Source organism: Malurus melanocephalus, unplaced genomic scaffold (genome assembly GCF_030028575.1).
Source record: "Malurus melanocephalus ecotype Western Australia unplaced genomic scaffold, MMel_1.1 scaffold_9, whole genome shotgun sequence".
NCBI lineage: Eukaryota > Metazoa > Chordata > Aves > Passeriformes > Maluridae > Malurus > Malurus melanocephalus.
The window spans coordinates 6,539,262-6,565,074 of NW_026623241.1; the positions used below are offsets into that span (position 1 = coordinate 6,539,262).

General features: G+C 40.6%; 2 protein-coding genes across 4 annotated transcripts in view; both read right to left on the reverse strand.

The window, feature by feature from the left end:
* Positions 1–14,310, reverse strand: part of UBA6 (ubiquitin like modifier activating enzyme 6) — a 33,824-nt gene extending 19,514 nt beyond the window's left edge. The window contains exons 1-11 of one of the 3 annotated variants that reach the window (XM_057376697.1): positions 10,955–11,062; positions 10,626–10,665; positions 8,335–8,397; positions 7,374–7,468; positions 6,517–6,545; positions 5,632–5,726; positions 5,032–5,143; positions 3,963–4,043; positions 3,286–3,408; positions 1,375–1,498; positions 29–132 (exon numbers count right to left, since the gene is read on the reverse strand). In XM_057376697.1, coding sequence (XP_057232680.1) covers positions 29–132; positions 1,375–1,498; positions 3,286–3,408; positions 3,963–4,043; positions 5,032–5,143; positions 5,632–5,726; positions 6,517–6,545; positions 7,374–7,468; positions 8,335–8,375 — 804 coding nt within the window. In that variant the 5' untranslated portion in view covers positions 8,376–8,397; positions 10,626–10,665; positions 10,955–11,062. Of the gene's footprint in view, positions 1–28; positions 133–1,374; positions 1,499–3,285; positions 3,409–3,962; positions 4,044–5,031; positions 5,144–5,631; positions 5,727–6,516; positions 6,546–7,373; positions 7,469–8,334; positions 8,398–10,547; positions 10,666–10,954; positions 11,063–12,798 lie in introns of those variants that run through there. The other 2 variants (XM_057376688.1, XM_057376708.1) reach the window with 2 other exon arrangements.
* Positions 14,311–14,780: 470 nt separating this feature from the next.
* The window catches only part of LOC130579709 (transmembrane protease serine 11E-like), a 42,611-nt gene continuing 31,578 nt past the window's right edge, over positions 14,781–25,813 (reverse strand). The window contains exons 6-10 of the mRNA XM_057376721.1: positions 22,943–22,981; positions 20,807–21,002; positions 19,889–20,148; positions 18,978–19,120; positions 14,781–17,632 (exon numbers count right to left, since the gene is read on the reverse strand). Coding sequence (XP_057232704.1) covers positions 17,471–17,632; positions 18,978–19,120; positions 19,889–20,148; positions 20,807–21,002; positions 22,943–22,981 — 800 coding nt within the window. The 3' untranslated portion in view covers positions 14,781–17,470. The remainder of the gene's footprint in view (positions 17,633–18,977; positions 19,121–19,888; positions 20,149–20,806; positions 21,003–22,942; positions 22,982–25,813) is intronic.

A 25,813-nucleotide genomic window follows, 5' to 3' on the forward strand; every position in this document is an offset into this window, starting at 1 on the left:
CAGTGTCAGACCAGTTCTGCAGACTTACAAAGTAACACATCTTGGGCGTCTTCACTTGCACAGCTATGCCTCCGTGCAAGTAGGGCTCCATCTCTGAGGTGTCACCAATGCTGAAGGAATAAGGTGACACMACTGAAAAGAGAAGAGAATAAACAGTGAACTGATAATTCAAAATGTCATTGGATCCTACAGTTCTGTATACAAACAAGTGTGGGTTTGACAGTGCTTTTTGTGCTGCAATTTTGCAGTGGGCAACCTTGTTTTGAAAGCACAAGCACTGCTGATCCTCCTAACAGGATTAACCCAGAAACTGGCAAAGGGACAAAGTATTAGTTTCACATGATCTGTTATGAAATGAGCTTTTTTAAGTGGCAGCAAATTTCACAAGAATTCTGATGACCACAGCTCTGTAACAGAAATGAAATCATGCTTAGTTTTATTTAGACTGTGTATAGCTGTGTCCAGTATTACTGCTCAGAGAAGGATTTCAGCCCTGYGATGAGAGCTACAGGCATTCAAAATGGGCAGCTGGAGCATTTTGAAACATCCTCCTRCTTGTACATGTGAAGCATCGTTCAGACAAGGCAAAAAGACGGAAAAATTGTTAATTCATGGGAAACTGAAGCCAAAAGCGAAGCCATCAATAAGAGGAAARAACTGATTGCAGCATCAGCTCTAGCAAAATGCAAGGGCCCAGAGAAGACCRATTCAAGCACATGTTTCAAGGGTACCAGTTTTTGTCTCAGACCACAGAACAGTTAAAAACAAACAACTCCCACCACTTGTTCTCCCTTCTGCTCCAAACAAACAGGCATTCCGATCTGGGAACTGGGAAATTTCCCAGCRTTCAAAAGGAGCTAAGTAGTATGTCTTGAGACATGCATGAAGCAGAACARAGCAGGGTAGACATAACACATGAAAATCACCTTAAAAGCATGCTTAGAAACAGAATGATGTCAATGCATCCCTGTACACTTAAAYTGTCACCCAAAACAGCTACAAGGCAAACAGTGACACACAAAGTGGCATCAAAACCATGACAGAAGTACAGGCATTATGGGACTCTCCAAAAATCAAACCAGTTTCAGAAGCAGAGGAATGATGATCAGCTCAGAGGCTGCCAACTAGATTCCACTTAGCTGAGCAATTCCATTGACTCCTTAAGCAGCAAGCTAACTTCAGCAAGACTTTATAAATGGAAATGGCATCAAGACAACACTAGGAAGACCTTTGCACCAAAAATGAATTTTTTTTGTGCAAGCTCACTGGAGGTCTGCATAATCCAGCACTCTTGTGGCTACAGTAATTTAACACTGCAGCGGCTAAATCAGGCCATAAAGTAAGCACCTTGCAAATGAGTCAGTAACAGTTTACCTGTTATTTGGTGTGTGGATCCATTCAAGCACGACATTCCATTAACTTCCCGAAAGGTTAAGAACTGTCCTGTTTCAAGCCTGTGTGGATGATTTTCAAGGCAAGTGACAATACCAGGATTTGACTGAAAAAAAAAAAGGCAGTCAGCAAGGAGGTAAGTGTCTTGTGCAAAGGGATCAAATTTTATTGTAGGCACGTGGCTTTGTGCTTACTGAAACTGCAGCCTCTAACACTTTTAACACCTCATTTCTGCCACAGCAAGAGAGTTACCCATKACAACTTCTTCAGTCCTACTATTTTAAATTTGATAGGATTTCTACAATACAAACTTACTCCTTTTTACTGCTTCCAGTTTTCAGTACATTAGCAAACTGCATTTGTCAGTTCTCAGCAGTCAAATCTATTGCTATGTTTTGAWATAGTAGRTTTATCTCCTTTTTCCAAACCAAAAATAATCTCTATGCACAAAGAAATTTTCAGAGACATTAAAAAATAAAGTCTTTTGAATGGTCCTTATCACTCCATGCTTCCTTTCTGTCTGATATCCTTAGAAAGAACATCCAAACTCATTCTTGAAAGTTAGGAAGCTTACAAAACTGGGCATCAGCATACACAGAAAGACACAGGAAAGTCTCTGCAGATCATTCCGTGCAGGAATCTCAGACAACATTTCATCCTGTTATGGGATGTGATGCCAACCTGCCATGCACACAGARACCCTCCTGCAGTCTGAACACAGCTCATCAAGATTTTGTGCTCCAGTTCAGACTGTCATATAGTGGAATTGCAAGAAGCCTGGCCTGTAAAGTCTCCTGCCATCCCTTCCTGAGTACCTGAAAGACTCAATTAAGTAGCACAAAATTTAATTACAGTGGACCACATTCTCTGTGACAATGACCAATAGCACAGGAGTTGACCAGAGAAAATTCTTCTGATTTAGGGACAGAGTGCCACCTTGACCCTGTCTACAGGATGAGAACAGCCACTTGATGGCATTGGGTTTTATTTCTCAGTCTTACACTTCAGAGTGGAAACAAGATACAGTTAAACTCAAGTATCAGATTATGATCCACAGGACATATATAGAAATATATATTCATTCCTTGACTTGGCAGATAATCAACACAAGCCATGAAACTCAGCTATGTACTCCTTATGCAATTAATGAGAACAATGAAGTCATCCATTCCCTTTTAAAGGTACCAAAGAACAGTCTACAGAACAGAAATCATCATGTCATGAGCTTTAATACAGACCAAATCCAACTTATTATACAACCCTTCCTAGATTGGTTATTATTATATCTAGACTGGAGATATGACAAAAGACTTGCTGCTGGATGAGGGAGCTTACTGTCTGTTCTTCCAGAACTGGAAAAGGAACTAAAGTAATTTCCCTTCATAAAACAATAATACAAGATTAAATTGACATCCTAACATTCTGCACTGGAGGTACTAGCAATAATATCCTCTCCTCATTGCCTCTGCTTTGGTAGGTTAAAACAAACCCKTAAATTTCTTTCCAAAATAAGCTCTTGCTCCCCTTGATTATTCCAGTAGTCTGCCTCTAAGTGCTGCAGTTTCTCATAAAAAGTGCTCTTTTCATGCCTATTTTCACACTTCCTTAGAAGACTTATCCCATTCCCACACCAAAGTTATGTCCTCTTCTTTTTACATATCCAAATTTCTTTCTCCAATTTAAAAAATCAGTATTGCGTGTTACATAATAAGTAAAAACCAGGAGGCATCAATAAGAACAAAGTAACCAAAGTAACTTTGCTTCTCCAATACTGCTAATTTCAAATTGCTTAGCAGGCTGCTCAAGTGAAGCACTCTGGTACCCTCCTTTTAAAATGACTCATTATTGGCTCAGAAAAACAGTTAAAGCAACACAGTGATTTTTATCCCTTACTTGTGTTATATTTGAAATGAAGATCTCCTTTGGTTCCTCTCCCGTTGTATCCAGCACTTCAAATTCATCACCAAAGTCACAAAACAAACGTGAACATACTCCATACACATCTGCACTGATGAACTACAAGAGAAAGTAAAACTCATGAGTATCCCTGAAACAGCACAAGCCAGAGAATCAATGCCTCACACTGGACCTTGCTGAAAGCCAGCAGGTTTAATTCTACAGTGGAAACCTGTTGTCTAGTCAGGCCACTGACTACATAGCGCAGCACTGACAACAGACCTCGAACCTGCAGGAGCATTTCTGAGCTGGTACACAACACAGGATCACCACCACTAAACAATGAACTACTGCCATTTCTACTTTGCTACATTCAGCCTCAGCATGTCCTTCAGTCTCAGCACATTCTTTCAGAACAATTTTGAGTTAACAGTGAAAATTAGTTCTTTAGCACAATTGTTTCTTAATTAAGGACCAAGCTGTGGTTACCTGTGCTGGTATCCAGATAATACCAGTAGCAGCACTGTATTCCCAAAATTCCTGCTGCTTCATCAATATGCCATTGGCACTGAATTATATACCTCATAACCAGCTTTCTCCATTTTTGGAGAGAACACACTGAAGGTCCAGAACTCTCACTGTACAGATTATTCATGTGCTTTATTTCCTATTACCTTGATAGGTGGCTGCTGAGCGTGACAGAAGTCATTAATCTTCTTCTGCAGCAACAGACTTACTTCAGTCAATATGACACACTGTGAACAAGAASAGAAATCCTTCTAAGACACTGGAAGCAATCAGTATCTTCAGGCTACGGAAAAAGCTAGCACTAAGAGTAAGTTACTTAGGTATCCTGACTCCTACCACCCACATTTAAGAGAAAGCAGTTTTGAGGAAGTTTTCTCATTAAAAGACACTGGTTACCACTCCACAAGTTCTGGAAACAAAATGAGTAAGAGCAGGAACAGAAAATCCTCAAGGGTTTGTTTTGTTTTTTTAACTGCAGCTGTGAAATTCAAAACCCAATTAGAATATCTACCAAAACAGTTATGGATAATCTCAGCAAAAACGTAGATTTTGAATTTTAGKATTAAAGCTAGCAAATTAATGCAAATGATACTCAGGGCACACCAAGAGGTCTGCATAGGCTTCCAGTGCTCGACTGCTCATAAAATTGCAGACATAAAATTTCTGCAAGCATTCTTTTAATGTCCAAGGCATAGGTATGGCATCTCATTCAGTTACACATGGCCCGTTGTAGCTGGGACATTCAGAAATCTGAACCTTGATAAAGGTTCCCCTTACATTTCATTACATAGAGGCACTTATATTTCATTACATACATATGATCTAATTGTATAGACTGAGCTTTACTACCTGGAATACAGCACAGAGAATATAAGTAGAATATATGTGCTATGTAGCTGCAAAGAAAGGTCACAATTCCACCTTCAAAAAAAAAAAAAAAAAATTATAGCAACCCCACTTAGCTATTTCCTGCCCAGGCTACGTCCATAGTAAGTGTCATAAGAAAGTGCTAGGAACACAATACCACTGTTTTGGTCCTGAAAAAATTAAGCACAACGTTTCATTAGTCTAAATACAAGACCTGTATTTTTCTTTACATCATCTCTCTCSGTGCTTCAAAGTGCTTCATTATATTTACTAACATAAAAAAATGCAAGTTGTTTGCTCTGAGCAAAATACACAAATACACATACAGCTGCYTTGAGAGTGACATACCTGGTAGTGCTTTAGGAAAGACAGATCTGTAGTTTCATCTAGTGGCACAGTTGATGCTGCTACATGGACATATGGATTGAGTTCTGCAATACGATGAAGTGTCGCCTCAGCCCTGAAAGAACAGCAATCTTCAATTTTTCATATATCTACAAAATTGTACTTTCAATACAAAATTTCATACTCAATGTCTCCTGGAAATAGTCACCAATTCATTTATTCACACTGAAATTCCCAGCAGATCTGAGGAAAACAGTGTGTTCAATATACCACCGGACTCATGGATGACCTGATGTCATGGCTGTTGTCCAGTCTTGTACAGGCAGCTGAGAAAGACCAMGGAAAAAATGCACACTGACCCCCCAACTGTTAAATTCACATTACAAGCAGTGATACTTGTGGCTCAAAACCTCAATCCCAGTCTAGATTTGCTCTAGTATCTACCTGGGCACTCTAATCACAGCCAGCAACYCCAGAGAGAGAGTTTAACAGGTATTTGATATGCACTACCAGCTCCTGGACAACCAACTGCTATTTYTGATGCTGATGAAACTGTTACTCCTAGTCAAGCTCAGTCCCCACTCACTCCAAGACATCACTAACCTGTTCCTTTGGCTGGTAACATCATCTTCGTGGATGAAGAAATTGATCCCCAAATCCCATTTTGTGCAGTGCTTGGTGTCGTGAACTGTAAGAGCCTAAGAAAGTTCGTCAAAAAGCATTTGCTGGAGGATATATACATGGTCACAATACCCAAAAGTAAAAAACTAAACCCCACATAAAATGTTGGAGGACAAACATTGCAGAAGATTTAGTTGTAGCATGTTTAAGAACAAGCTCTTCCAACATCTTTCCCAAGAAAACTGTTTGAGAGACCAAAATACATCCGCAACATGCACTCCATTAAGGATTTTCCTCCCAGTTTGCAGTGATGACAGACAGCATTTAAATATCAAGGATGATTTTTGCCAGACTGAGATACTGGGGCAGTTGTGATCTGAAAATTAATGGACTCATCTGTTGGTTTTTTTTCTATTGGAAAGAAGAGTTTTAAAAGGCTTGTTGCTAATAAAATTAATCCCAGCAACACAAAAGCAGTTGCTGGATTAAAACACTCAACCATTCTCATGTCTACACAAAAAGATTCTAATGAATGACAAAATAGGATAACATATTTTGAATAGTTTGGCTTTTGAGTTTGGACCACTTCATTTAGAARCCACTTAATACAAAAGGATTCAGTATCCAATCAGCAGCTAGCTAAAGTATTTTATGAGCTATTTCAGAGTGCAGTGGATACTACCATGAGATTGATTGTATCACTAGAGCACCCAGATTATTGAAAGTTTTCACCCCTAGGTTCCCAAATGTTTTGCAACCCTTATACAGGAAAACAGATTCAGAAACTTCAGATTAATGACATGGTAGTGTTGTGTATTTTTCTCATGCTCACCCAAGAATAMCCAATGACAGAACTGTTTTACATACCTTTACCCCAGCCAGAATGATATTTTTGGCTGAAAAAACACAAACAAAGCAAAAACAGAGAGAGGGACTATTGTAGGTTACTTGCAAATCTGTAATTGGATAGTTATTCAGRTGGACAATAACAGTATTTCATCGTTAAGACCTTCATAGCTTAAAGGTCTTTTCTCTTTTACATTTGGCTCAAGCATTCTACAGCACCACTGAAAGCAAAATAACATAAGTAAGCTTAAAAAAGCTGTCTACATTTGTCATTTGTCAGCTGTTCATCCCACAATTGTGATTACAGAGATACTAATGATAATAAACCACAAAACCCCATGACTGTTCTGGCATCTGGTGCAGAGAGCCATTACAGCCAACTGAATATCCCAGGCAAGAACCAGCCAAAACAAGTCTTGCTCATAAAGAGAAAGGGAAATTGTTAAAGACTCCTTTGTATCAGGGTAGTTATGCATTTTCACCAATTATTCTGTTCTCCTACACACCCTCCCATTTCCTACATGGAAATAATTTGAGCTATAACTGCTCCTATATTACATTCATCGATACTGATGCCTAAAGAGTAATCTGGATTATCCACCCTAAACCTTCACCCAGGACACAAGGTTAGGGTAAAGCAATCCAGCCCATGGAAGCATACTTTGAAACAAAATTTGCAATGTTGTTCTAGTTAAATGAGAACTTAAATCCAGGATCTTTCATGCATCTGCAATGTTAGTCATACACACCATGCACAAAGAAATTCACTCAGATTGTTCAGCCATGATTGTTATATTTAAATTTAAGGTTTACAAGTATTCTGGGGTAGTATGTTTATACACACTTGTGTCTCCTTCAATAAACGTTACTCAACTTACCAATCTCCACACCAAGGCCACCAATACCACTCAGGAACACGTGGGACTGAGCCATCTTCTGCATGGCTGTGTCTCCAAGAACATACCTCTGGCGACTACAGCAAAGAGAAATTCAGATCAAAASAAGATACAAAAAAAGTCAAGAGCATACTAAAGCAAGTCAAGAATTACCAGTCATGAAAAAGTATTTAAAAATTGAAATGCTTATCAATCAAACATAAGATTTGTACTCACAATCCATATAGTGAAATACATTTTGTACAGGTCTTGTCAGTGCCAGGTTATAAATATAAGTAAATTATAATTTTAAATAAGTGCAAAACTTCTTTAGGATAAACAAGTTTTTGGAATTAACTGTTAAAGACACAAAATTTCTTTGTTATTAGAAATCTTCAAAACAGAGAGCAACACAGCTTTTGTGTTAGATCCTGAAAWCTGAAATAGTCCTAACTTCCAACTCCACAATTAAACCTATACCATTCTAAACATCACCTGTTCAACCAAGGAAATTAATGACTTCCATGAGGCTACTGCTAAAAAGTGACACAACATCAGAAGCATTGCACTGAAAGAAGCCTAACTTGTTCCGCATAAAAGCATTTTTTAAAATTATTTTTTATTTTTTGATATACAAAGAAGCTTTTCATCCCACCACACTTTTACAGGGACCATTTGTCCCAGTAGAGGCTCTCTGAACTATTGCCATGCCAAGTGATGTCAAGATCAGCTAACAAATTAAAACAAAACTAAACCAAAACAAATAATTTTTAAAAAAATCTACAAAAACCCCTCAGAATCCAACACCCTGAGGTCAGGAGRGTAACAGAGATATTGATTGTGTTTATGAGGACTGAGAAGCACAGCAAAGGCAGAGGGATGAGTGAAATTACCACATTACTGCATGTAAATGTAGGTGCTCCTGAAAAGTCAGGGGCAATGCCTAAAAATCAGACAACCTTACCTATACAAAGCATCATCAATTTCCATAGAGTCTGCAGCCATGATTCAATGTGATTTGTTTACCCTAGAAGGGTCACAAAAAKAAATTAGCTGGTTACATTGGATGCAATTTTAAAGTTGGCACCCCCATCCTGCCCCACTCGGTTCTTCATTAAAAAAACTGAACAACAAAAAAAGTGATGCTACACAGGAATCACTTTGACCATTAAAAAAACTGTAGAACACCATAGCACTTAGGTAATGAAAACACACATGAACCAGAAGACAAGAACCCCCAATAAATGCTTTCAAAATACAGACTGAGAAAATGCAAGACTTAATTTCTTATATTTGCCACAGCCAGATTTACTAAAAGAGCAACTTCCTTTCATATAAATAGCTCCAAGCTGATCAACTTGGATCTACCTGATCAGTGGGTTGTTCTGAAGAGAAGATAGAAGATCCTTGAATAGCTAGAAATAGGCATTTATGCTGCATTATTTCTATGTTCATCGAAAATCCTTTGGAAATAAGTTGCTGTTTTAGCTAACTGAAGAAACCAACACTCAAAGCTCTGAATTACTGCAACATTTAACTAAGACAAGCAGTTAAGACAGTTTGATAGGATTGTAAGAAAAAAAACCGTAATTTGTGCTATTAAGGCCTTCAGCCATTAACAAGGATGTTTTCATTGTTAAGTTGGTGATAACTAAGCACCAGGATCAGGAACAAACTGCCCTTGGGCACCTTATTTCTTATGCACTCTGGGAACTGGTGCTTCCTGAACCTGGCAGGTGACTGCCACCGAACACAGCAGGAGCAAAACAGAGCCTGTATGTACTTTTGTAGCAGTGATAGGAATCAATATTCCACGTCACACATCTTATTTCAGCTTTCTACACAAAACTGCCTTGGAAACTACATACAGCTAACAACCCTCTCTCTTAAAAGACTGAAAAGTAAGACACACTGTAAAGTAGCCCAGACATACTTTTTTTTAGGACTTTTTTTTTTTTATACGAGAGCAAAGATACATCMTAAAATAGCTTTCAAACCTGCCCCAAGCATAACTACTATTCAGGTGACTCTGCCAAACATTTTAACATTTCTGAGGCAAGGCACCTGCAGTCCATCACAGTGTGGAGACTGCAACATTCTGACCCAAAATTTGTCCTTTTGGTTTTTAGAAAGCATTGAAATAGCACAGCAAGGGACAGAGTTATATTGGATGCAGGCCACGAATCTCATCAACTAAGCTCTTCCACAGTGAGGATACCAACTCCTGCCCTTGAGCCAGCACACAAGGCAGTCAACATGAGGCAGCTCCATCACAGCCTACACCACCAGTCACTTCAGTGCAGCTCCCCTGCCYTTACACCACAAAGGCTGAACACAAGCAATGACCCTTTTACTGCCTGAAGTCCCCCTCAGTACTGGAAGTCCCCCTCAAAGCAAGCCAGCATCACCTCATAACAGGGAAGAGCAGTAACTCCAGAGCTGTTCTGTTCCACCACAATCACTCTCGACGAACAGCACTGGCACTCTGGGACTACACAACATAAAAGCACTGTGGCACTAAGGTGGGGAAGGTGATCCATCCCAGAATAATAAGGCCCAGTTTCCACWGCTGTGGTTGCTGACAGCCATTTCAATCTGCATGCCCTCCCAAAAAGTCTTTTATAAACAACCARGTTTTGTGATCAACCAACAAGAGAACCTTCACCATCGTTTCACAGACTCATTTGACAGTGGCTCTTCCAATACATTTTTTAATTCCCCATTCTCCTCCTGCATTCACAGTTACAGCACTGAGGTGCTTCCAGTGCATCCRTCAGGTAGAGCAAAAACCTACTTCCACAATGAGGAATAATGACACTRTTGTCAAGCAGGACAAACTTGGTTAATGTATTCCTGCATCCAAGTTATTCTTCCATTTACTTTAACGGATATTGAATCTGTTTCAAAGAAATGTATGTAAAAAAGTCATTCGAAGATGACCAGAGATTCAATAAACATGTATACATTTTCCCATCTCCTTTTAAAAACCAACACTACCAGTTTTTATGCCAGCCTTGTACTTAACCGTTTAAATGATGTCTTTTATCTTTTAAAGCTTCAGCTGTTTGCATAACACAACCCAGGGACAAACCGAGAAGGTACATGTTACCAAGATGCTCTGAAGAGCAGCAAAGGCACAGGAGCTGTAGCGGTGCGCTGCTTTCACAGCGCTCTCACCTCCAAGCTGAAGCACTGGTGAGTACTTGCTGTTCAGCACACGGGGATGGCAGGGAGGCCTGGACTCATCCCACCTACCCAGGGATTCCAGCGGCTGATCCCAGTCGATGCTGGCTCCCTGTTCCGCCGGCGGAGACGGGGAGAGGGAAAGAGACAAGAGAGAGGAGGCTCAGACCCAGCTACTGCCCAGCCGGGCTAATGCGGGAACGCCGACAGCTCCAATCTGCAGCCGGGAACCCCGACAGAGCCCAGGGGCTTCCGCGAAATTACCCCGAGCCGATCGCAGCCCAGCCCGGCGGCTGCAGCCGCCCCTCGCCGCCGCGGCTCTCTGGAGATCCCGGCACCGCCACCCCGGGCTCGCCGCGCCCCGCCCGCCCCCCGGCCCCGGCGCCGCCCGCTCTCCTCACCCCGCGGCGGCCTTGGCGTGGCGATCCAGGCCCGAGCGCGGCCGGCGGCGGCGGGGAAGAGGCAGGAAGGGGGTGGGAAGCGGCAGCGCCGGTGCCGGGGCGCTTCCCCGCCTGCGCCGACATGAGGGGCCGGGCCGGGCCGGGGCCGCCCCGGAGAGGCGGGTCCGCCGCGCTATGGCAGCGGAAGGGGCTGCGCAGGCMGCGAAGCCGCTTAAGCCATTGATAAGCCCCGCCATTTTCTGCCCGAAAAGTAACACACGGTGCGGTTAAAAATAATGAAATGAATAAATCCTCCTTAGGTACAAGCATCACCACTTTAGACATTGCAGAGCGCTTCCGGGTCCCGCTCTTGCGGTACCTGCTCCCGCATCTCGCAGGAGAGYCCCAGCAGGATGTCACCTACCACMCCAACAGGTAAAATGTCATCAGAGSGGCTAGGGAGCCGACTGCCAAGTGCTAAAGAGTAGCCAAGGCCGTCGAGGAGATTTGGCAAAGAGCCATCCAAACCAAAATACAGCCCGTGCCAAGGTGGTACGGAGGCTTGTGGAAACCTTTTCTTGTTTTGGTGGTGATTAAGCAGAAGAGCAAGCYATGGCATCCACTGCGCCACCTCCACCACCAACTCCGCACCACTCCCAAAACCCAACATCTCCTCCTATCAATATTTTGTCTCCCATTTCCCAAATTCTTGATTTAAATCCCAGCACTGCCCGCCTTCCCATCATCCAGTTTAATCTCACTTCACTTTGAGCCCTGCGTTCCCTTTCGTTACACCTGATTCGCAGAGTAGATGAGATGASCTTATATCGTTCTTGATACCATTAGCACATCTTGTCTAGAATGGGAGGGATTCAAGCACTGAAGTGTCCTTGCATACAATGTATACAGAATAATCACTACCCCTTGTATTTTAAAATATTTATAGYTTTTAAAAAACCCTCAAAATAGAGCAACCAACTACATGCATCCTACAGCACACAAGGAAAAGCCCAAACAAACAACAACAACAACAAAAAACCAAAACCCAAGCTTTTTGTCTATTTTGATTAGGGTTTTGTGAACTTCTAGGGCAAGAAGACCCAAGTTTTGTCCTCTTTGTAAGCAACCAGTGCATTATTTTGGCATTTCTCTAACAGACTTCTAGCAACCCTCAAGATTTCCACCTGAGTCCAACAGAGCACACAGCCTTTGTACTTAACTAGTAACAAAGATTAAGAGCAGCTGGACTACATTGTGCTCGTTCAAACGTGGGCTATGCTCTGGCAGGATCAGGGTGAAGATTCTCTTCTGCTACACTGCTGTTTTCACACGCAGGGATAACTGGAGAAGATGTGGGCAAATTTCAGAGAACCACTAGAGGCCACTAGAAGTCTGGAATGCCCAACTGAGACTCGGGATAAAGGGAGAAAGCCGTTCAGGGTGTACATTGCAACCCTCACCAGTAAAGGAATTGATCCTAAGGTTGGTATTTTCTTTGTAGCTTTTTCACGTAATACATAAAAACCAGAAAATAAAAGAATTACTTCCATTATTTCAATATATAGGCATTTCAAAGAGCAGTGCATGTATCTAGTGAACGGAATTAACAGGAGTCCCAGTGATAAAGGCAGGGGGACGAAGTTTAACGACAGCAAAAAAAGTCAGCTTCAGTTTTGTCACTTTCATAATTTTTAGTCTTGTCAGTGATTTTTACCTTTATATTTGTGGTTTCTTCCCGTAGAAAAAATAAACCCTTTATCTTTTTTTCTTTTTATTTATTTTTATGTTAACCATTCTTATTTTCAAGAGCTTACTCACCAAATGTGTTATGAAAAATAGTGGTAATAAAAAAATCCTCTACCTACCATCTTTCTGTCCAGGTCATTACATTTTTCAAGACACCACTCCACTTCGATACCGTCATCTCACATGAAACAGATTTTGCAGAGTCACAGCAAATWCTGAGAAGCCTTTTTCCTAAGTGGGGAAACAGCAGCAGCCAGTTAATTCTCACATAACCCCTTTAAAGTAACCAGGCAGAGAGTAACCATCAGTGAAACCATGAATAGGGGCTTTCTAAGATAAAATGCCACAAAGAAATGGACAGATTCTGTTTACCCCAGAAGCCAAAGAAATGGGTTCCCAAATGCATCAGTGAGTAAGTGTACTCAGAAACCCTCCAGGCTGATGGTACCAAATCAAAAAACATACAGGTTTTCCGCTGCCTATTTAAGACTGCAAAATTTGAAACATCTGGATTCATTTGATCTTTTCTTTTCCCCTATAGCCTTCTTCTTAAAAACAACATATAACATTACAATCTTAGTAAATTTGGTTAAATAAATTACTTTTAAAAGAAATCCCAGCTCCATATTTGCATTATGGTAACTATGGCTTTTGAGACTGGCAAAAGGTAGGAAGCAGAGCTGTCAGTTTACAGACYTGCTGAAGGAATGAGTGTGATGAGGCTGTGGCCAGGAGAACATCACCAGCSCCGGGCTTGAGCCTACTCATGTCCCAGATCTCTGTAATTTCAGTTTATGTGCTCCACTGTAAATTCATTTTGCATCCAGATATTGAATACATCTTTGGAGCCAGTATTTTCATAAGGAGCTGAAGCTGAAATAGCTGTAAATCTCCTTTCCATCTGCTGGGAAAATCCAAACCACTTGGGGTGTTTTTTTAGTCTTTTGATTTCCTGGTTTCCAGGCATCGTTTCATCTTAATGGGAACTCCAAAGTGGGGACTTGGAGAGGTACATTTGTTTCCCTGATTGATTTAGTTCAAGAGCCAATTAGCAGACAAAACTCTTGGGTTTTTTTCCCTAAAAATGTGTTATTTGAAAATGCGAAGGCAAACACTGTTCAGTTTAGCACACAGACCAGTGCAGAAGTTACCATAAATGGACTTCAACATCCTTCAGTGAGWTTCCAAACATCCTGCCATAGGCTATGGCTTGCCCTCAGCTCTTCCAGGAGCAAGGTGCTGACTGGCAAGGCTTTGTCTCCCCTTTTTGGCAACCCATGCAGTGTAGCAGTGTTTTGATGGTGTATTTAAAAGAACTCCAGCTTCCCAGCAGGGTGGGCTGAAGGAACTTGCCACTTAAAGCTCCTCTAGCAAGTGACACCTTCCTAGAAACCATGTTAATAATGTTGATAAATCCAGATAAACAAGGGCACCAATTACCTAAGCTGATTTCACACTGAGATGTGTATGAATGCATTTCCAAAAGCAAGAGCCAGCTTTTCCAGGCTGCAAATTGCCAGATTAACATTCATTGGGTTAAATAATGACTTTTGGCTCTCAGCTCATCTAATTTGTTAACAGGAATAGCAGATAAAGAATGGGATTTTCTACAAGCTCTACTTACATAAGGAATCCTGATGACACATTGATGTCATTCAACCAGACCGCCTCACATGATAGACCTTGTGCAATCAGCCTCTTCTTTCTTTCCTACTTTGGCTCCAAGCTGAACATCAGCATCGGGCAAGCCCCAGACAACTCAATTTGATTAACCAGAGGTTTGGAACACATTTCTTGATGCTTTAAATCTACCTGGGAAATCTTAGGAGAATTGATAGCAGCTGCATATAGCTCCCCATAGCCAGTTTGCAGGGATGCAACATCACACGCAGGGTTTTTTCCAAAGGCAGAAGSAAGGTAGTGAATTCTGGAATGAAGCTTCAGCTCTATTCTCAAATTTGCTTAGCACTGTCTTACCTGAAATGCACCTCTGAGTATTTTAGAGAAGCAAATGTGCCACTTTATCTTTGCTGGAACACCTGTAAAGTTCAATCACTGTTAATAACAAAACAATTCCAAGGACGGGGAATGGACAGAATGCTGTAGTTTTAGAATAGCTTTATATAAAATAAGGAAGAATTAAATAAGTCTATTTTGTGTCATATTCAGATTTTAGCTTGATTCTTATTATGCAAAAATAAATAGCACAGGAAAAGATCCATTGTTTTTAAATACATTTAATGTTATGAAACACACTGCCTTTATTTTCTTTAAAACCTTGCTAAATCTTATCATCAACAATAATAAAAGGCTTTAAAAAACCTTTTCTTTAATCACACAATGTTCTCATTGCTTTATTCCAAGGCAGAAAACAGAGTCATCATAAATAAAACACTGACATAGAATATAAGACAAACCCAGGCCAGACAGTTTGCTAAAAAGTTTATGAAAAGTGCATCTGGCTGGCTCAGGACTCCCTGAGTAAAGTAGACRTTCTCCCACACACCTCTTGGCTATTTAGCCACTCACAAGAAAATCTGAAATAAAGGGTGCCTGTCTGATTTTAAAGATATTGCATGTAGAAGTCACTTGCAGTGTGAGGTAGGAACCAGTTTCTAGGGGCTGTATCTGGGCCTCACCTCCTTATTGTTGCCCCTCCATTTGCTATGCAAAAGGATAGATTTAAGTGCAAAACAAAGCCTTATCTATYTATGAAAGTGAACTACTGTTTATTTTCAATCACAATTCAACAGCTGATTGTAAAGGACACTTCTCATGATTTTCACCTTCAGAGGCACAAAAAACTAGATGTATTTTTTTTATTCCCCAAAGGATGCCTTTGAGAAAAGGGGACTTGAGCACTGGAAGAAAACAGTGTTTTCAGATTATCTAATTCAAAGCTCCATGAAGCTTCTGTTGTGTAAGTGAACCCAACACAGAGTAAATTCTTAACTGAAAAWTAGCAGCAACTCAAAGTGCATAAATAACGAACTTCGTCAATAAATTAAGGAAATGGATTTGCTGCATCTAACTATCCTCCTAACTATCCCAAGAACCTTTTCTTTTTACTATGACATGGAAAATCAGAATAAAGTTACTACTATTTCAAAACCAAAACTACTCTAAAATCTTCAGTAGATTTCTTTCTGAGATAAGACAACTTATTTTTTACCAAAGTTCAAAAGATATACAGAATGACTGGAAGTAGCCCAATAACAAGACAACCCCTTCCTATGCCACTAAGGCTTAAACACAGGTTTTTCCATCCATATGTAGACTTGTAATTCAGGGTGTGAGTTTCCAAGAAATGCCAAACATCTYGTTCCCAGGGATGCTGATTATTGGAGAACTTGCACAGTAGGAAGGCTGAGGAGAGATCCAGTCCTGAGCAGTGGGGGAGGCAAGATGCTTCAGCAATATTTTCATCTGTAGTAGGTGCAGCTGTAGGACTTGGCAGTTTCATTCATGTCTYGTACACAGTTCTGTGAGTCCTGCAYTCACAGCCTAAGCAGTGCAGTGGCCATTCGAGATGGCAGGTGACAGTACTCAAGTGACATTTTGGATCCCCATATTGAAGGCCTTGGCTCTAGAGGACTCCCTTCCACCAGCTATCCATGAGAGGTTGTGCACAGAATTAGGAAAAGGGCTTCATCAATGTGTAAGGATTGCATTTATTCTGAAATTCTTATCGGGACTGTTCTTTAAGATGAAATTACTCTTTATCCTCATAAGACATATTCATAGTCAGGATTATATTCATTCATGGCAGRTGAATCCATCAGTGAAGTATCAGTAATTGCTTTCTTGCAGTGAGGTGGTTTYTGCTGGCTGGTATGCCTTTGGAAAAGCAGGCTGTTTCTTGAACAAAAAAGGTAGTTCCCAGTTCATTTGTGGTGAACATTTATTTTTCRTTTAGAAAAAAATTAAATGCCGTGTTTTTTGGGGGGCAGATTGCTCATGGGGTCACTCTTTTTACAAAACCAGTTTGGGTAGAGCTTGTGTTTCTGCATCTTAAGCATACTGTATGTGGAGCAGAGTAGATCTAGAAGCCAACACGTACAGAGGTAGCAGCAGAATGTTGTGATAAAAGCACTTCCACAGCAGCAACTTCAAGCAACTTGAACTTCGCAGAATCCACAAAAAAAATCCAGTTTAAAATGTGCTTTGCAATAAGAACATCAAGCTTTTCTCTTTCCTCTTCCAGCCTACTGCAAGCACAAAAGTCCTGCTTTTCCTTCGCTAGGACCTACCCTCAGTCGTGCTGATCCACTGTAACTTACCAAGGCCACAGAGCAAGGTGAGCATCCAGGTTCTCAGCTGAAGTCAGTGCAGATGATAGTCTCTAACAAGAATAATCATCAAGGGTCCACTTTGCTAGAAACACAGCTGTGACAGCATTTGCTTCACTGGAGGAGGAAGATTCAGCTGCAGACCTTGCCCATGGATAAAGAAAAATTCCCTTTTTTTTTTTTCTCCTGCAAAATGTTTGCATTCATTTATAAAGCAGGTAAATTTGTAGATTTTAAATATAATTTTAATGATGTCTGTTCATAATTTCTGGTAAGGGAAAAAGTTTCATGGCTCAAAGATGATGCAGGCAATTTCATACATTTAGCATGWATTCAGAAGGGTTAGGATCTCTGACAGCAAAGATAGTGCTTGCTGTGGGCTAAGGTTGCTTCAACCAAAATTACATAGGCATGTATATACTAAAAAAATAGCCTTTCAGAATTACAGACAAATATGAGTTACATGTAGTCTATGTAGTTAAATCCATTTTTTACTCCTGAATTAGATTCCCGTTTTTGTGGTAATCCAGTCACGGAAATAAGTCACTCGTGTGTAAACTCCAGGTTTATTTGGTTTGGCACATTCATCTCCCCAGCTCACTATTCCCACGAGGTACCACATCAGTCTAGAGTCTGGMGTAACCAGTGGTCCCCCAGAGTCCCCCTAGAAAAAGAGGAGGGGGAAAAAATATTTCATTGATCAGAAAATACCATTTTCTCCACAGACAGGAGGGTCTATCCAATAAAGGAAGTAAACAAGCAGTATTTTAAGAGATGCCATTTGTGCAGAATCCAGGCTGTATCTGAAACTTGAATCAGAAGTCTGTGGCATTTTTCTGTTTGCCACAGGACCTTCTGACCTCTGTTTTATATAGTATTACAGTAAAAAAAGCCAACAAAAAGCTTCTCCTCTGTTTTGCGAAACACTGCTTCCCACCTGCCTTGTCTTTTTCCTTGTACAGACTAAGGAAACACAAGTATAGACAGCAATCTAAGCCAGTAGGAACTTTTTTTTAACTGTAATTGCTATTCTTAAAATAAATAATTTTAGTCATTTGCAGAAAAAAAGTTTCAAAAAGTAGCCTAAAGCTACTTTTTTTTTAGGAGCTTTCATCAAAACTTGGTCTTCTAGTTGGATAATAGCTCTTTAAGATGTTATCCACTTTCCAAGCCAGAATTCAGATACCATTAATAGCATGACATGGTAATTATAGTTAAACTAGAAACCTWACAGACTGAGAGGCAATCCTCACACAACAGACCAAATGCCCCAACTTACACCAAAATTATTTACTGAATTAAACAGCAGTTGCACCCTTCTGCTTAGGTGTCTTCAGCGCTGAGCCAGGAGCAGAGGAATGAGCTTCCCTGGCTTATTCTGCAGGAAGTTTGTCTTTGGGCAAAAATCTGTAGAACTGGGATTCAGAAAAGGGTCTGAATTGAACCAGCACATAAAGGGTACAATCTTTGAAAATAACATAAATAGAAATTATGTTTCTAAAACTTATCACTATGGAAATATCTTTCTTTGAGCAGAAGCATTTCTTTGCAGCGTTTGCAAACCTGCAGCACGCATGTTTGCTTCTCATTCTTTTACACCTACCTTCCTTATAGTTATCTTTGTTTCAGACAGTTTTCCTTTCACTGAGCCAAGTCTGTTACCAAAGATCACATTGTAAYGGATCTGTTATGATCCAGTCCAGAATTTCATTTTATCAAATGMTAGTGCATTTTTGCTGGTRCCTTAACATTSTTAATCTTCTTYCTTCTCATCTCTACASGTGTCTGGTGTTAGCTACTTGAGAYRTTTAATTTTTAGCTCATAATTAGTAAAACAGCATTTASTGCTAAATGATGTGGACCAAATGCTCTATTTCACTATACAACTTAATTCCTGTTTGAATGGAGCCTATTTAAAGGACTAATGCACTGTCCATTAAAATGTGGTCAGCCGGATACTGCAGTCAGCATTAAAATAGTTTTCCTTTCTCATTTTCTGCTACAATTACCTGACAAGCATCTACTCCTCCTTCCAGGTATCCTGCACACAACATCCTGGGTGTAATATCCCCATCATACACTTCTTCTCTGTTGCAAGTGTCTGAGTCAATAAGTTTCACTGTTGCCTCCTGAAGATTATTTGGGGTTGGACCTGAGAGAAAATACAATGTGGGTATTTGTCATCATAATTACTTTTCAGTATGTAATATTTAGGAAGAGTGTTTAATGTCCCCTTATGGAGGACTAGCTTGACTTGATTAATGTGGAGGTTTTGTATGTTGATCTATCTAGGACAGGCCCTTAAAGAGAATGAACATAGAACCACACACTCACTTGGGTGCCGTGCCACTAAGACGTACATAGTGCCTTAAGTGTAAAGTCATATATTTTATACATGTTCCATATAACACAAATTCCATGTTCCATGGAACACAAATTACCCAGCGATTTGGGCAGATGATACAAAATGAAGACATCTTGATTCCATTGCTAAACGTGCTCTTAGTGTAACCTGGTAAGAGTGTAAGCTTGGGTAATTCACAGCTTGCTCTGTAGTACACTTACCTGAAAGCTCAGAGTTATCATCAGTAACCTCTGACTAGTGCTGGGAAAATAGTTTTTTAGGTGCTATATAAACATGTGCATGGCGGGACTACCTGTCTTCAGAATTTACAATATGAAATGAARAGGCTGGCAAAAGGGAAACGTCTTCTTCCTGTTTTTTGCTCCTGGCTGGTAGCTCTGTCTTTATCCACTCTAGTTTTGGAACAAGAAGCTGGTGCTTACAATTAAACAAGCCTATTGCAAACGTTAGACTTGCTGCTATGTATCACATGGCTACAGAAGTGATACAGCTCAGTAGCAGATCAGAGCCACTGCTCATGGACCATACAGGTCACCTGGCAGCCTCAGGACTCACCGTCATTGGTAAGTGCTCCCCAGCCTGTGATGACAGCATAAATATTGTAGGGGAAGGTCTGAGATGGCTCTGGCAGGCACACACGGTGTATGCTGCTCGTGAACTCAACTCGTGCAGAGAGCTGCACAAGTGCAATGTCATAGTCATGYTCTGGGTAGAGGTACTTCTCATGAATAATAATTGTCTTGACTGATCGCTTCAAGCTTGGTGGCTTCAAAAGAGCTCCGAAAGTAGCAGTCCACTTCTGAGGGTGAGTCATGCTGAAAAATGCAAGAGTGCTCTAAGTATTTTCCTGTAAATATGTTTTGGAATTTAAATTTGCTGAGTGTCTTTATTGTAAAATTCCTTGAAGCCAGCTCCCTAGTAGACTGTTGTGGCATCCATTACTTTCCATAACAGAGCTGTGGGCTGCTGCTAGATGAGGGCACTCCTTTATTCCCTTCTCAGCCATGGTCTGGCACTCTTCCCCTGCTCCTTGTCCCTGATCTAACCCTTGTGTGGCCACAGGGTATCATGAAATCAAAAAACTTTTCTGCTGTAAACTCTTCATCTCCATAACCCTTTTTGCACATTGATAATCTGTTCATGCCATTACTCTTTTTGCACATTGATATTCAATTGAAATTCAATCAGCTGTTCCATCTTAAAAAGCCCTGCAGCTTAACAGTCTCCATGCTTGAAACAGAAAATGCTGGGAGTGCATGGCTGAACAGAGGGGTGGTAATGTGGGATGGTAACTGCTGGTAGAAGCCTAATTTCTTATTAAAATACTCAGCAGGTGGATGGATCTAACCCTGACTTTTCTCCCCCAAATTTTTTCTCTGGGAAAGAGTCAGGGGTGTGATGCAAATCTGGAAAGCCACATAACTTGATACACAAGGGGCACATTCTGTTGCGGATTCTAAGACAGGAACTTACTCTCTGAAGCAGTGAGCTGCAGACACAAGCCATGTGTTGCTGATGAGYGTTGCACCACAGCGATGGATGTTATTGTACTGCAGACTGGCCTGCCACGGCCAATCCCCGGTCTCTGCAGAAGACAATCCACCAACGATTCGCAACGATGAGGATTTTGCCATTGACTTGACTGATCTATTCTGCCGTAACCCACAGACTGTGAAAAAGGAGAAAGAGAGTATTAGCTATTCTTCTGTTTAGTAAATATTCCTGTGAATGGGTGTGGAAAACATGTGTAAAATTACACACCATCTATGTTTTCTAAAAATGGATTAACATCAATGAGAAAACATACCTTCCAGCATTCCCCCCAAATCAGAGCTCCTCATGCACAGCCCATGTGTTAGAAACCTGAATGAACAACTATCATGGAAAGTCATGATGATCAAGCATTCAGACTTAGCTGTGTCAGACTTAGCTGAAATCAAAACCTTCACCACACACCCAAGACAATTCCCAAATACAGGGATTGCCATCTTTCATGTCCCAGGTAATTTGTCATTAAGATAAAACATGAAAAAGCAAAACCTAAAATGAGAATGATCCAAGTTGTGGGGTTTTACCACGTATGCACATAGATTGCATCAGCAAGGTGTCACCTGGAAACAGGCAACTGATCACTGCAGTCTGCAAGTGGACTTGGAGAGGCACTTCAAGCAAAGAGTGTCACACTACTCCAGCCAAAGATGACAAAAGCATGAATGCCTCCAGCATGGAATGGATCCATGACACAAAATAAATATTTTCATCCAAAAGAGATGAGAGAAATTAAAATATCCATAGTTTCAGCCATTAAACTTAGAATATTCAGGAGCAGCTGAAGGTCTTGCATAGCTTTAGCAACTTCCTCAATGAACAGATCTTCTTCAGCCGTCTTCTCCCATCCAGACAGCACCAAATCCATCCTACCTCGACCAAGAACCACTAGTTTTCATCCAGGGCCCAGTTTCATGTAGATATTAGGAAAGTTGGCACACAGGACTTGCCAATTCATTGAAAAAGAGACAGAGATGAGAATTATTTGCATAGTGACCACACAGTCCAAACCATTGCTGCACAGTTGGTCTCCTGGACAGTGACCCAGGAGGGAGTCAAAGCAGAACTCAGTAATACATCACTTGAAGTCCTCAGAAGTGAAACACTGGTGCTACACAGAGCGTAATTTCATCCCTTTCCTGCTAGGATCTACACAACATTATGTTAACAGTACTTTATAGTGAAAAAGCAGCAGGAATACCACAACAGATATAAAGCTGTTCATAGATTTGGAAGAAGAAAGAAAAGTGACACAATATCGAGAAGCTCATGGACTCAGTGCAGAGTTTGCCCTGTTCTGAGATTTACAACCACAATGAAGGAAATCTAAATCTACTTGTCCAAAAGTTTTGTGTGAAAGTCAAACTTCAGAATACACCATAGTTGGTAAGACTTTCTGAACTAACGTTTTTCTCTCCTGAAAGCTCCTTATTATCTTCAGTAACTGGTCCTAAGACTGCATGATCTTATCAATCACATGAGCAGTCAATGTGCAAAAGGGAAAAGCTCATAGTTCCATCAGTGCCCCAGAATACCAACACCTAAATCAGACCCAAAAAATTATATAATTTAATCTTCCATTGTTTGACAGCTTGTTGCTAAGGAACTGATCAAACCTTCTCAGAGTTAAAAGAAACATAATTTGTAAGCAAAGATAGCTTTTATGACTATTTTATCTCCAAGCAAGCTGACTTCTTTCTCTGAAAACTTAAAAACATCTCCAAAATAAAGTATCTATCTAACCCACACAGCAATGTGTTGAGAAGACCAGTCACATTTCCATATATTTCCATGGGGAACAATTTTTTGCTGTTAACCATTCCAAATTCCAGAACATTTTGATTATAATCACGGGCTGATATAGCTTCTATACATTTCCTTATGGTACCTCGTATGCATGCTAAAGAAAATTGCATAGTCCCAATTTCTGAGAGTACAAGATCACATTCATTAGACAGAAGGATGAGAAAAGGCTCTTGAGGGCCAGGAAAAGTGCTGAGAGACTTCTAAATGCTAATTTAAAATTTGGGGATTTCTGTGGTTCAAAAAAGCCTCACTTACTGTCATTGAAGATGGCTTCTGCTCTTCTCGGCTCCACATCTGAAACAAATAAACAAACAAACAGTCAGGATAAGGCCAGGACAGCACAGACAAGGTTTCCTTGTGCATGGTCATCCCTCTGATAGCTGTTTGAGTACAGGGCACACAGGAGGGGCTGAGGGGGCTGCTGGAGAAACCAGGGTAGCTCAAATGTGATCGTGTTCATGTGCTGGTTGTTGCACTGTCCTGCAGTCAGTGTTGTCTGTGGACCAGGTATTCATCCTGCCCATCCTGCTGGACCTTGGTGTTTCTGCAGGGGAGTACAGACCAAACAAGTCCTTTATTACTCAAGATCCACAATTTGGTTCGGAAGAAATTTTCGTGGTGAAAATTTTTGAAGCTCCTCTTTTTTTGCAGAAAAAACTGGCCACATTTACACCTGAGTGAGGGCCAGAAGAGATCTGGTACTCAGTCTGCACCCTCACTTCACTGCAGCAATGGAAGCTTACAATAGCAGTGGCTCACTCTCCTTTCTCCTATCTTTTTGGTACACAACTAATAYTAAAATACATAGTTAATAGCAACTGACTGCAAGGCACAGCAGGTTCTAGCAATACATTCCCTTCTTTAACGTGCATGTTGTATGTTTACTGACAATATGGTGTGCTCATGCTGACAATAACAAGCATTGGCTCAAATGTATCTCCTTTTTTCTAAAATGCTGCTTTTTACTAGAGCTACCATTGGAGTAGGCAGCATTCAAAAAAAAAAAAAAAATAATACTAATGTAAAAAAAAACCCCACAATTTCCATACATTTTAAAAATTATATAATGATTCTATACTAGTGTCAACAACTTCATATTTTGCATCTGGATAGGTTTTCTCAGCAGATCCCTGTCCTTATCCACTTCCTTAATTTCTCTTTGTTGCTACACTGAATAATATCCTAGTTTTGAGCCAAACCCACACCAAGTCAGGAGGAATCTCTTTTGCATGCAAAGGCCTCTGGCTCATGCTTGTTGTCTGTTAGRTTTGTATCACGTGTGCTTTGCTTGCAGGTTTGACACTCCTTCGGGTATGCAGGGTGAACTCTCTGTTTGCAATCCACCAGTACCAGATGTGTGCTCACTCATTTCTTAATGTGACAGTAACCAGATTATGACAGAAAAAGGAAACATGTACAGCTTGTCTGCAGGGAATGTTACAGACCATAAGCACTGCTGGGGCTGCCATATGTGCATGCAACCACTGCTTTATTTTGCAAGGATGGGAGATGAGGTAAAATTGAACAGTTATGTAGCAACATAATTTTCTTCACTATGAATAGGAGCTGTTCACATATTAAAGATAACTAAATTTCACTGGTGGGCAAGCAATAACTTACACGGTCCCTTTTCAAGTAAAAATGCTATTTTTTTCTTTCTCAATTAATCTGAAAAAAGGAGGAAAACACTAAAAGTACAGGTGCTTCTGCATTTCAAGTAACACTATTCAGGTTCTTCATTCATTCATACAATTCATGTGAATTTGCATGGATAATACAGTTGGTTGTATTCAAGGATCCTTCCATCAAAATGTAGTAATACCAGAGACCAAAAGCTAGGGCAGCAGAGGGATTCAGCAGCAGTGTAAACATTACTGTTTGCTAATCTGTACTAAAGATTTGGCTACTTCCCCTGTATGTTTATATTGGCAAGAAGTGCTTTGAAAAATGTGGCGCTACTTGTTTCTTTCAACTATGATAAGCATCCAATGTTTTCCTAGAAATTCATACAGCCTTCAGAACTAGTTCATCATTTGAGTCACACCAATACTTTATAGCAGGAAACTGGTAAGAAACCAACAAATGAAATTCATAATGAAAGAGGACCTTTTGCCTTTAAGTGCAATATTGACAACAATGTTTTTTAGCTTTTCTCTGGGTGGAGAGACATTTACCTCATAATTCCTAATTATAAAGCCTGCAGCCAATTATTATCACTTACATTATGTTGCAAAGCTCATCGAGAAGACAAAAGGAGCAACCAGCTTGTTCAAGTGCAGTGCCGGAAGCAATTCAATTGGCATGTTCCTACTGCATCAGGTTTTGCTGTGAGTCACAGGTGTTCTGCAAGGCACCTGTCTATATCCCTGTTTGCCTTTTTATGAGGCACCGAGAAAAAAGTACAAACCTCACATGGGCAAAATTCCACCCATTACTGCCAGTTGGATCAACTTCTATGTAATTGGAGAAACAAGCCTTACACACACACGCTACCAGTCCCTACAGGTTTGAATTTCAGTGTATTTTGTAATATATCTCTATTAGGCAGCTGCTGTACTCTCCTACCCACACACTGCTGAAGGAAAAAGGCCAGTGATACCCYGTCAGTAATTCAGTGCTGTATTCACTAGGGTAGGGTCCCAAATGTAGAGCACATGCATGTGTTTGGAAAACCCAAGTAACTGACCCTGTCTTCAGATAAGCTGAGTCCACACTAGATCCCATCAAGAGCAAGAAGAACTTTGGGTTGCATATATTGCTGAAAATAAGGTTGCTTACGGGTTTACTTTGCTAGGGGCTTGCCTTCATTTGTTACCAACTTCAAATTTTGACCTGGTCAAGACCACAGCTGTTCATATTGTGCCAGCCAACGTGTTGCAAGCCCTGCCTTGAAGCAATCACTTGTAAGGCACGAGAGACAATTTCGCTGCCCCACTCATTTACTAGTTGCCCTAGTTGTTTGCACTACCAAGAAAAAGCATCAATTAGTAACAATTAAAGTGTCATTTCTTGTCTCAACTACATACAGCTGCAAAAGTAGTTGTTTGTGCCACATTTAGGAAAACAGTGTTCAGGCTTCTACTGTAAACAAGTTCTACTTGAATCTGCACTGACTTCCAGTGAAAT